At 34.7% G+C, this 13,497-nt stretch overlaps 1 protein-coding gene across 1 annotated transcript in view; it reads right to left on the bottom strand.

The window, feature by feature from the left end:
* The window catches only part of LOC143062683 (uncharacterized), a 41,579-nt gene extending 30,334 nt beyond the window's left edge, over window positions 1-11,245 (bottom strand). Inside the window, exons 1-4 of the mRNA XM_076234424.1 lie at window positions 11,156-11,245; window positions 5,434-6,357; window positions 4,797-4,941; window positions 3,983-4,113 (exon numbers count right to left, since the gene is read on the bottom strand). Of these exons, the coding sequence (XP_076090539.1) occupies window positions 3,983-4,113; window positions 4,797-4,941; window positions 5,434-6,346 (1,189 nt within the window). The 5' untranslated portion in view covers window positions 6,347-6,357; window positions 11,156-11,245. The remainder of the gene's footprint in view (window positions 1-3,982; window positions 4,114-4,796; window positions 4,942-5,433; window positions 6,358-11,155) is intronic.
* Window positions 11,246-13,497: the final 2,252 nt, after the last annotated feature.

Raw genomic sequence — 13,497 nt, 5'->3', positions numbered from 1 at the left:
TTTAAATGTTTAATTTCCTTTGGGTCAGTTGTCATGACTCCTTTCCGTACATATTCCTTGGTTTAAATTGCGATCGTTTTTAATATAATACGATGTTTATCGACAGAACGGGTTAATTATTCTCGAAGTCTATTTACATTCAGAATTGACGAAAGTTACTTCCGGAAGGGAGACAACTCGAAATGATAATATGGAAGACTCCATTTCGCTTGAAGGGGTGTTGTAGCTATAAAATACATTTATTTTAATTTAAATGATGCATATGATTTTAAATTATGCAACAACAATAACCCTCAATAGCAGACATACAAAGAAAGGATCCCATGAGTTTTAAATTATTCAATTGAGTGTGGAATCCAGAGCAACCATGCAATCTATATATATCTAATACCCCTTCAAGTCCAGAAAACTATACGCATGCGCATAATTACCTAATTAAACCCTGGAGCAAGAACGTATATTAAATTTTAATTAAACGACCTAGATTGTTCTCTATTTCTTTATGGAAGTACAATATCAAATATCAGTTTCATAACGGTGACATATAAGAAAAACTCCACTTCAATTCTTATATGACAGAAATAAATTTATCGGAATTCAGAGAACTCTTGCATTTTTATCAAAACTTGGGACTTCCCTCTGACGTGTTTCTAAATTTATAAAAACACTAAATATAAATACTGCTTAATTCTGATTTTCCGTTTTGTTAAAAAAAATCATATAAGTAAAGGGAAATATCAAACATGAAGATTATGAAAAGAAATTTATAGGAAAGTTGTTCAAGTTCAATCCCTTTGTTTGTTTTTACCTTTTAAAGCAAGACAATCATGAGAATCTGAGATGTTCCTTAATGTTTAGAATAAAAACGGTTGACGTGAGGGCATTGTAATGAGCCACTGGTATAAGTCTACAGATTGCTTGACAGCAATCGTATCCCAAAAAATACATGGCAAGAAAAAAGTACATGGCAATGTGCTACATAGTCCTTCAAAAACTAGGTCTTGATTAGTGCAGTTACCTGGAAAAAAAATACATGGCAATTTGTTACATAGTCCAGTCCTTCAATTACCAGGTCTTGATTAGTCCAGTTACCTGGAAAAAAAGTGCATGGCAATTTGTTATCCATAGTCTAGTCCTTCAATAACCAGGTCTTGATTAGTCCAGTTACCTGGAAAACTAGAGGCTCTAAAGAGCCTGTGTCGCTCACCTTGGTCTATGTGAATTTTAAACAAAGGACGCAGATGGATTCATGACAAAATTGTGTTTTGGTGATGGTGATGTGTTTGTACATCTTACTTTACTGAACATTCTTGCTGCTTACAATTATCTCTATCTATAATGAACTTGGCCCAGTAGTTTCAGAGGAGAAGATTTTTGTAAAAGATAACTAAAATTTACGAAAAATGGTTAAAAATTGACTATAAAGGGCAATAACTCCTAAAGGGGTCAACTGACCATTTCGATCATGTTGACTTATTTGTAGATCTTACTTTGCCGACATTTATTGCTTTTTACAGTTTATCTCTATCTATAATAATATTCAAGATAATAACAAAAAACAGCAAAATTTCCTTAAAATTACCAATTCAGGGGCAGCAACCCAACAACAGGTTGTCCGATTCAGCTGAAAATTTCAGGGCAGATAGATCTTGACCTGATAAACAATTTTACTTCGTCAGATTTACTCTTAAATGCTTTGGTTTTTGAGTTATAAGCCAAAAACTGAATTTACCCCTATGTTCTATTTTTAGCCGTGGCGGCCATCTTGCTTGGTTGGCCGGGTCACCCCACACATTTTTTAAACTAGATACCCCAATGATGATTGTGGCCAAGTTTGGTTTAATTTGGCCCAGTAGTTTCAGAGGAGAAGATTTTTGTAAAAGATTACTAAGATTTATGTAAAATGGTTAAAAATTGACTATAAAGGGCAATAACTCCTAAAGGGGTCAACTGACCATTTCAGTCATGTTGACTTATCTGTAAATCTTATTTTGCTGGACAATTTTGCTGTTTACAGTTTATCTCTATCTATAATAATATTCAAGATAATAACCAAAAACAGCAAAATTTCCTTAAAATTATCAATTCAGGGGCAGCAACCCAACAACAGATTGTCCGATTCATTTGAAAATTTATGGGCAGATAGATCTTGACCTGATAATGTATTTCACTTCATGTCAGATTTGCTCTAAATGCTTTGGTTTTTGAGTTATAAGCCAAAAACTGCGTTTTACCCCTATGTTCTATTTTTAGCCATGGCGGCCATTTTGATTTGATGGTCGGGTCACCAGACACATTTTTTAAACTAGATACCCCAAAGATGATTGTGGTCAAGTTTGGATTAATTTGGCCCAGTAGTTTCAGAGGAGAAGATTTTTGTAAAAGATAACTAAGATTTACGAAAAATGGTTAAAAATTGACTATAAAGGGCAATAACTCCTAAAGGGGTCAACTGACCATTTTGGTCACGTTGACCTATTTGTAAATCTTACTTTGCTGAACATTATTGCTGTTTACAGTTTATCTCTATCTATAATATATAATATTCAAGATAATAACCAAACAGCAAAATTTCCTTAAAATTACCAATTCAGGGGCAGCAACCCAACAACGAGTTGTCTGATTCATCTGAAAATTTCAGGGCAGATAGATCTTGACCTGATAAAGAATTTCACCCTGTCAGATTTGCTCTAAATGCTTTGGTTTTTGAGTTATAAGCCAAAAACTGCATTTTACCCCTATGTTCTATTTTTAGCCATGGAGGCCATCTTGGTTGGTTGGCTGGGTCACCGAACACATTTTTTAAACTAGATACCCCAATGATGATTGTGGCCAAGTTTGGTTAAATTTGGCGCAGTAGTTTCAGAGGAGAAGATTTTTGTAAAAGTTAACGACGACGGACGACGGACACCAAGTGATGAGAAAAGCTCACTTGGCCCTTCGGGCCAGGTGAGCTAAAAAAGTACATGGCAATTTGTTACATGGTCTAGTCCTTCAATTACCAGGTCTTGATTAGTCCAGTTACCTGAAGAAAAATACATGGAAATTTGTTTCATAGTCCAGTCCTTCAATAACCAGGTCTTGATTAGTCCAGTTACCTGGAAAAAAAAGTACATGGCAATTTGTTAAATAGTCTTGTCCTTCAACTACCAGAGATCTTGATAGTCCAGTTACCTGAAATAAATACATGGCAATGTGTTAGTCCGGTTGGCTTTTTTAAGATCGAACATTCATTTTCATCTGTTGCTATGCATGCCTGTATTTTTACCTGGCTTTGCTCAAGGAAAGTTATTTCCCTTATTGTACATGATTGATTCCTGCCTTTTAAGTTCAATATCAGCAGGTCTTATGCAAATTTATTTATTTCCAGGCCAGGATATTACCCCTCCAGAATATCCAATGATCATCCCATAATAGATATAGAAAGATGTGGTATGAGTGCCAAATAAGACAATTCTACATCCAAGTCACAATTTGCAAAAGTAAACCATTATAGGTCAAAGTACAGTCTTCAACACAGACCCTTGGCTCCCACCAAACAGCAAGCTATATAGGGCCCCAAAGATGACTAGTGTAAAACCATTCAAACAAGAAAACCAACAGTCTAGTTTAGAAAAACAACAACACAAAACAATGAACCATATCAAAAAACAACAACCACTGAACAACAGGTTCCTGCTTTAGGACAGGTGCAAACAAATCTAGCTGGTTTAAATGTTTTAACAGAATACAACCTTCACCCTAACCTAAAATAGTAGTGTAACCACAGGGGTTTGTTACAATTTGCCCGATTTACTATCCATACGATCACAACATAGAAACATTATAAAATATCAATTGAATAGGTTTACTAAATCAAAAGACATATTAACAAAAACAAGTAAACATGGACTGAAATAATAAATTTGGTCTATGACACAATGTAAATACATTTTTATACAAAAGTGGTAGACGTAAAACCTAATCAGCCATTTTAATCTACCTGATTCTTGAAAAGGTTCAGTGTAGCCAAGGTAGAGTCTGTCAAATACTGGAAACTGTACAAATGCTGTCTTCAAAGCTATGAACAGACTGTCCTTTGTCAGGGATGGCTGAAGATATATCTCCTCTAAACTGTTGATAGATTATAAAAATAACATGACAATTTAACATGACAATTAGGACATGAAAAGAAGGAAATAAAATAATGTGTCAGAGGATACAAATGTCCTACTCAAGTTGGCTTATAAAATATGAAAATATTGTTTGAGAGCATTTGATGCATTGCACTGGTTGTGGGGGAACAAAAACAATATATTTTTCCAAACTTTTAAGGGGCATAGAACAGTAGAGGACTCACTGCCAAAATTTGAATTCTGAGTCATAAAAAAAATCTTTGGAAGATACTGATTACTTACATATGAACATGTGCAGGTATAACACAAACATTTTATGGTTCAATTTTAATTTCATTTTCTAACTGTGGAGAGCTACCTTACAAAAATAACAAACAATACTGTGGTTTCATTTATACAAGTTGGATTCCAATTTTCGTGGATTTCCTGGGTACAAGGGGAACCACAAATTTAAATGTTCAATGAATTACAAATTTTCTAATGGAATGTATGCTGACTTTACCAAAACCACGAAATTAAATATCTACATGCACATATGCAAGTTTGTCTCAAAGCACGAAAATTGGTACCCACGAAAATAGATAAATCCACAGTTTGTCAATTGTTTAATTCTATGATTAACCAGTATTCTTAATAATCTTGAAAGGACTATGTGTGGATTCATATGGACAGCCATTATACCTTTCTGCAGATGCTATAGCCAGGAAGCCTATATCCATACCAATAACATGTTTACAAGCTCCAAACTTCATGGTCTGCATGTTTTTAAATCTGTGACCCCTCAAACTAGCTCCTCCATCATGTATAACATGGTGTAATAATCCACCTGAAATGACAAAAAAAATTACAATCACACTTTAGCAATTCAAATGTCATGCATGTCTTTTATTCAGTAATACTTTTTGCTACAGAATAACAAATTATCAGTAAGGATCAGAAGGTATGATATGCATGAGTGAGCATTTCTTTCTCTTTTCTGGAGCACTTGAGATCACCCCCTGTTTTTGGTGGGGTTGCTGTGCTAATTAGTCTTTAGTTTTTCTGTGTTGTGTCTTGTATACTGTTGTTTGTCTGTTTGTCTTTATCTTTTTAGACATGGTGTTATCAGTTTGTTTTCTATCTATGAGTTTGAGTGTTCCTCTGATATCTTTCACCCCTCTTTTGCACAGAACCAAAGTTAAGAACTGGTCAAGACTTGTATTTTACAGAGTTTCAGAAAATGTTCATCTAATATGTACAGTTTGTCTTATTTTTTGTCATGATTGCTTGATTGTTGGTTGCTTACCGTCCAGTTATTTTGTGTCATGAATAAACCTACCCAGAAAAGGAACTCTGATAAGTTCCATACGCTGTAAGCTCCTTGCAGATGCCAGTCCAGCTATCAGTGGAACATACTTTAGAACATTTGTAGGTCCTGCACAGTTAGCCATAACAAAACTCTTTAAGCTAGGTACTGCAAAGTCTTTAAATGGTTGTGGATTAATGAAATGTACATATCGCAACTGTAGATGTTTCAAATGTATCAAGGGGGGTAACTTTGGAATAACTATCCCTATTAAATGCATAGAAGTTATTCTGGGATTTTCAGGGATGCGAAGTACATTGAAATCATCAATCGGGAAACACCCGTCTCTATTACGAAATGTTCCAAGAACCTCAACATGTGCAAAATATGTGAATAAAGTTCCTAATACAAGTGTGTCAGAGACCTCTACCCCTTTCAGATGAGTTAATACTGACAATGATTCAATAATTCCAGGTATACTCAGCTTCTTTGTTCCACGCTGCCGTCTTTTGGAGAGATATGGCGGATGAAATCCATAGATGTATTGCAGGTCATGACAACGCTTAAACAAATGAAGGAGGGAAGAATCAGACAAGCGATCATTCATCCAACTTATCAACTCCCCTTCAGAAAAATCTAAGTTTTTTTTTACTCGCAGATGCATAGTAACAGCATTGTGGAGTTTTTTACTCAGATGATCGAGTTTGAGAAAATCACGCAGGTGGAGGTATCTCATGATATTACATAAAACCTCCAAAGACAGCGTAGACACATAATCCAGGTCTGCATGCTTAATATTTTCATTTGGTTGATAGGAAATCTGCTTCTCAACAACTTTGAAAGTCACTTCATCGTTCTCAATATCTTTTTCCTTTTCTGTTGGAACATCAATTTTATCTTTCATCTTGTCTTTCTTTCTTATTCTTTGTTTCTTCCTTGGCTTCATTGTCTTTGATTCTGTAATATAAAGTACAAAATCAGTACAATACCAAAGTACAACATGAGTTCCATACCAAAGTACAACATAAGTGTGGTACAAAAGAACAAGATGAGTTCCATATCAATTGAACATGTTGAAGTACAACATGAGTTCCATACCAAAGTACAACATGAGTGTGGTACAAAAGAACAAGATGAGTTCCATACCAATTGAACATGTTGAAGTACAACATGAGTTTCATACCAAAGTACAACATGATGTGGTACAAAAGAACAAGATGAGTTCCATATCAATTGAACATGTTGAAAAACAACATGAGTTCCATATCAAAGTACAACATGAATTCCATACCAAAGTACAACATGAGTGTGGTACAAAGAACAAGATGAGTTCCATACCAATTGAACATGTTGAAGTCCAACATGAGTTCCATACCAAAGTACAACATGAGTGTGGTACAAAAGAACAAGATGAGTTCCATATCAATTGAACATGTTGAAGTACAACATGAGTTCCATACCAAAGTACAACATGATGTGGTACAAAAGAACAAGATGAGTTCCATACCAATTGAACATGTTGAAGTACAACATGAGTTCCATATCAAAGTACAACATGAGTTGCACACCAAAGTACACAAGAGTGCACACGCTGAAATGTCTCGCCTTCTATACTAATCATTGATATTATGTTGATAGTCCTAAGTAAAAAGCTAAGCTTTATAACAACTGTACCATAAACTTAACATTAACCAAGATAACTAAACAAAGACCAATGAACCTTGAAAATGAGGTCAAGGTCAGATGAACCATGCCAGGCAGACATGTACAGCTAACAATGCTTCTATACAACATATATAGTTGACCTATTACTTATAGTTTAAGAAAAATAGACCAAAACATAAAAACTTAACACTGTGCAATGAACCGTGAAAATGAGGTCACGGTCAAATAAAACCTGCGCGACTGACATAAAGATCATTAAATATTTCCATACACCAAATATAGTTGACCTATGGCATATAGTATTAGATAAAAAGACCAAAACTCAAAAACTTAACTTTGACCACTGAACCATGAAAATGAGGTCAAGGTCACATGACATCTGCCCGCTAGACATGTACACCTTACAATCATTTCATACAACAAATATAGTAGACCTTTTGCATATAGTATGAGAACAACAGACCAAAACACAAAAATTTAACTATAACCACTGAACCATGAAATGAGGTCAAGGTCAGATGACACCTGCCAGTTGGACATGTACACCTTACAGTCCTTCCATACACCGAATATACTAGCCCTATTGCTTATAGTATCTGAGATATGGACTTGACCACCAAAACTTAACCTTGTTCACTGATCCATGAAATGAGGTGGAGGTCAAGTGAAAACTGTCTGACAGACATGAGGACCTTGCAAGGTACGCACATATCAAATATAGTTATCCTATTACTTATAATAAGAGAGAATTCAACATTACAAAAAATTTGAACTTTTTTTTCAAGTGGTCACTGAACCATGAAAATGAGGTCAAGGACATTGGACATGTGACTGACGGAAACTTCGTAACATGAGGCATCTATATACAAAGTATGAAGCATCCAGGTCTCCCACCTTCTAAAATATAAAGCTTTTAAGAAGTTAGCTAACGCCGCCGCCGTAGCCGCCGCCGTAGCCGCCGCCGCCGCCGCCGCCGGATCACTATCCCTATGTCGAGCTTTCTGCAACAAAAGTTGCAGGCTCGACAAAAATCAGTACAATTCCGAAGTACAACTATTTACAACACCAAAATACAATACTAAAAGTACAAAAATATTACAATTAAAAAATACAAGTCTAGTACAGCATCAAAATACAATAGTAGTACAATTCCAAAATACAACAACAACATCATGAACAATACCAAAGTACTATATCAAAGTACTTTATTAGTATAATGTAGTTTTGTAGTAATAAGCATTAAATATGCATTTCATAACATTAAGTTGAGACAAACCTAAATTAGACATGTTAGAGAACAAAAACAAAAATTCAGCAATTTTTCCATTTGTAAAGGGACATAACCATAGAAAGAAAAAAATGACAACACCAAAATTCATACTTGATCTGTGATTTGTGGAAATTAGCATTGGGTATAAGTTTCATAACATTTGGTTTAGGCAAACAAAAGTTACAGAACAGAAACCAATTTTGGGACGTACTGACGTACGTACTTGGGGAGGTAAGTACAGACGGAGAAGGGTAAAACTTAATGCCCCCTACTCTACGACGGGAGCATAAAATAAGGAAATTATTATTTGTTACAACAATACAGGCAAAATTTTCAACAAACTTTAACATACTCTGTTCAAATAAATAATATTATGCAAGAATAAAAAAAAAAAATCAAGTTGAATAAACTGTAGGTTAACATGTCAAGGGACTTACTGAAATAAGTGATTTTTAAATCACTTATTTGAGTAGCAAATTCGAAGTTTTGTCACAAATTGTGATTTTCTAGTTTTACCAAAATTTTAAACACATAGGTTTAAATAATATCTTTTCATTAGTAAAATTGAAAAAAATGAATTGTTTGCTTCTTGAAGTATCAAGGTTTATGCCTTTGATGCTATCATTTAGCTGCAAATTCTATTTTAGTTGAAAAAATGCTATAATAATGGCTTTACATAATGAACTGATACTTTCTTAACAGAAATTTCCCAGCAGTGGGAGCATTTTTCCTGTAAAATTCAAGGTTTCATCTTTCAGATAATGTAATAAAATTCTACTGTTGAGATAAAAATTTCACTGTTCAGGGGTGTTGAAATTAGTGGGGTTATTAAAATAATGATACTTAAAGAAGTGATTTTTGGGAAGGAAATTGAGGTATGATACTTAAACAAGTGATTTTTATGTCAGTATCCTAGATTCAGTACAAGGTCATCACCTGAAATGACCTGGTCATCCTAGACAACACAGATGTTGGTTCTGATAAGTTTAGAAACAAAATTAGTTCCTGGATCATTAGTATTCTATATTTAAAGCTACAGTAAAATTAAATCACTTCTTCTAGTGATTATTTTGTACTACTTATAAATAGGTGATTATTAAAGAAAGACAACTCTTACTTTCAACCTTTATGGAAATAAGTAAGTCCCCTGACTGGTAAAAGGTAATAGGGCAAACAAGTACTAGAGCTAACATGAATCAGTGATTGGGAAGGATGTGCGCCATGCGCCAATTGCGCTTATCAACTAGAAATGGCACATACAGTGACAAATGTAAGCGCCCCCGTGGCACACAATATTTTTCACTTCATTTTGAAGCTTTTAGATATTGACAAATGGATTTCCAATCGCGTTTCTAGTCTCCATGTGTGTGTACACAACTGTGTAGTGTTCCCTCAAATGATAGGAGCACCTATATATTTTTGGGACGTCTCGGGTGTTTTCCTATGGTAATAATAGTAACATGCTGTATAACTGATTACCCCAAAAAAGTAATTAACCATCATTCATGATATAAATTCTTATAAACAACTATTAATTTGTAAAATTGGCTAGTACAGACTTGCGAGTTTCTCTAGTTATAATCTTTTAAGTCATCTAAGTAAGCTTGCTATTATTTCGATTGAAAAACCCAAAAGCATGGTATTAATATGAATACAGTATTTGTCTCCACAATTTAAAACAAAAAGTGTTTAACTGTCCTTGACAATTTTTTTGGTCTTTGGCTTGTTTGAACATTTAACATGTCTTCAGAGAATTGTTGTTGTGTCTTATCAATTAACATTTCTCTCTACTGTTATTCTTTTCATAGTGATGAAGTAATAATAATACAAGAAGTGCAGAGGAAATGCCAAAAACGTCCTCTAATACTGAACGTCTGGAATAGGTACATGTATTGTATCGATATCGATCAATGAAGACCCAAATTTAATGTAAAAGAAAAATGTAAAAGAAACATGAACATGTACCAGTTTAAAAATTGTAAATACTTGTACTGGTTATCGTAGATATTGCCTGGTTTTGAAGAAATTATTGTATATGCATTGAAACTGAAATTATAAATAACAGGAACAATATCCTTGATATCAATCAGAATCATACAGGTAAGTACCACTATCTTTTTGCTGAAATATATACTTTTTTTTTTATTATTGTAAACGAATGGCCCACTCATTTGCCAACATGGCCCATTAATTAGTTCTAAAAATGGCCCTTTAAATTTATTTTTGGGGCCCACCATAGAGAAAAACTCATTCTAGATCACTGATGAATCGGGATAATCAGATCCGTATTCTACTGAACTACAGGGTCCTGAGTGACTTAATAGGGATTGAGAATTGGGACAGGCACATACAGATATAGAAGTAGTCAGCTTAAACAAATCTGCTATCGCCAAACCCTCCCCCAACCTCGGACAGTGGTTAAATGTTTATTTTTAAATCTTAACATTACACATTTATGCAAAAAGCTATTTCATATCATAATTGATTTCTTATTGACTATTCACCGTAGGCATCATCTAATGTTAAAAGGGATTATACTGCTGAACTTACAATTTCTGAACATTTTACACCCAAACACAAGACAGTTATCAATTGAAAAGTTGACTATCCATTTATATTAAGTTATATATAGATAGCCGACCTTTAATTGGATAAAAACAAGACTTATAAGTTATAGTGCCAGTGATCTCAACCTGTCATGCCTGTTTTTAATCAGAAAACTAAAGCCAGTAAAGGGTATCAATATCTATTAAGTTTTTTCCATGCAGCTGGGAAATGAGAAGAGGGGTCTCAATTGCTAGATACAGCTGTTGTGCTTACATATTGGGTTTTAAACATTAAGATTAAGATAGAACTCTAGACCCTGGGAGGTTGCTTTCCTCAATTTTCTGTTGATGAGTTCCACAAAATACTAAAATACACAACAAATACGGAGCATCTTACCTTACCGCTGAATCTTCTTCCGTCCTTCAGGACAACCTCCAAAGGTCTCACTAAATAGCGACAAGAAGCGTCAAGAAGCGACAAAAAGAAACATTTCTTGAAAAGATTTTTTTTCAGAAGGTAACACAATTAACAAAACAGTTCATCCATCCCGTGACCTTTTAATCCAAATATATGAATTCACCACACAATATTAAAAAGATAAAAAATAATCCATGACAAATCGCTCCACTGGCAAATCGTCCCACTGGCAAATCGCCCCACTAGTTTTACCAACTTGGCCAACCTTTTAAAAATGGCAGTGGTTATTCTGCCGGTGTCCTATAGCCATTTTTCCCCCATGCCAATTTTTCCGGGGGGGGGGGGGGGGAACTGGATCATGATCTAACTTTTCCCCCTCAGTGAGATTGGGGGAAAAACAGGATCAGACCAATTGAGAATCTATTTTCCCCCCTTGAAAAATAACGTCGGCGAAGTCAGTTTTATAAATATTTATTAAAAAAAGAGAATAGTAACTTTTTTATTAATTAAGCGGAACCAGAGACATATAATACATATATGTCTCTGGCGGAACCAAACCATCATAGTATTAATATTCATTTGATTTATATATTTCAGGTGTTTTTTAGCTCGGGATTTCGAGATTGACCGGCTTTCGGGATCCAGGAATTCTTTTTCGTATTTCGGGATGTCAGGATTTAAATTTATTTAAATTTGGGACCTCAGGATTTCGTGTTTTTAAGCCCGGAATTTCGGAATCAAGACCCTTCCTACCCCTCCCTACCCCGAGAATGATAATAGATATAAGAAGATGTGGTATGGGTGCCAATGAGACAAATAACTATCCATCCAAGTCACAATTTGTGAAGCTAAATCATTAAAACTAAACTGACGTGCAACGTGCATTTTTGTGGGGATAAAATGTTCCTTAGCTTATAATAAACCCCAATGAAAACTTCAGCTGGCAGTTCAAAGGATTATGGTATTAGTATGGAGTATACACCTTGTAAAGAATAAAAATAATAAAAGTAAGTTGTAAGTTGCCAGGTCAAAAGAATGCATGTAAATGTCAGCATATTGAAGATTCGGATGATCAGACAAAATAATACAAATAAAAATGCAAATACAGACGGCAAAAAATATAGACGGACTGATGAACATGAACACAGACATATTGACATGTAGTACTGATGGAAACGTAAACTGACTTGTAAACATGTAGACAGATTAGTGAACACGGATACAGGCTGGTGGATCTGTAGACATAATAGTAGACATAGACGGACCGGAGAATATGAAGTCCGACTGTTCAACATGCAGACAGACAACAAGGCTGTAGCTTCCCTTGAGGCAAGTGAGGCAATTGCCTCACTAAAATTTCAACACTGATTTTTTTTTTATACATATATATAAATATAATAGTCATTTGTTGTTCTGTCTCAACCTTGATTTCTATAACTTGTCATCATTCCTTTTAAACTATTCTTCCTGGATATAACTCAGCATCTCAACGGGTGATGTTTCTCAATCATCATGGATCTCTAGTTAAAAACAGGCTCTTGCAGAAAAAGGAAAAGCGACACTGAAGGTAAAGAAGGAATACAATTCTAGTAAACTATTTTTGTGAACAGAGTCTGAGTATTGCATATAACTTCATTAGTACAATCCAAAAACGATAAGTAGACTGACAAATGAAGTCATAGTCAAACTGGTCTTCGGAAGGGGGCAGTCCTGTCTGCGTATTCATTTCTCCGTTTCAACAACTTTTGACAAATCAAGTACTGGGCATCGCAAGGGGGCATTCCTGTCTGCGTATTCATTTCACGAACTTTAATCTTTCTCTTTACAGATAAATAAAACATAAATAATATGAAACATGCATGGATTAGTTTTTATCCATGTTTCTTTAACCTTAAAAATTGAAAGAATATCCCATATTCCAATTTGATATTATTGAGGAATGGTAGAATCTTTAACACAGGATTTCGTCTTTACTTATTCGGGACTACGGAATTTCGTTTCTTTATCTTCGGGGTTTCGGAATCGGACACCCCAACCCCTAACCCCTAAATTTATAGATTCTGGAACTAAAATACCACCAACTATTTCCAGAAATAATTGGAAATTACGGACCTACATGTAAACGTCAAAAACTTCATTCCAATTTCCCCTGTACCCATATCAGATATACTTACTCTATAGGTAGAATCATGTACCTG

This window comes from Mytilus galloprovincialis, chromosome 2, assembly GCF_965363235.1.
Source record: "Mytilus galloprovincialis chromosome 2, xbMytGall1.hap1.1, whole genome shotgun sequence".
Classification (NCBI taxonomy): Eukaryota; Metazoa; Mollusca; class Bivalvia; order Mytilida; family Mytilidae; genus Mytilus; species Mytilus galloprovincialis.
Note: the sequence above shows the minus strand (reverse complement) of the source record. Positions and strands in the feature narration are given on the sequence as shown.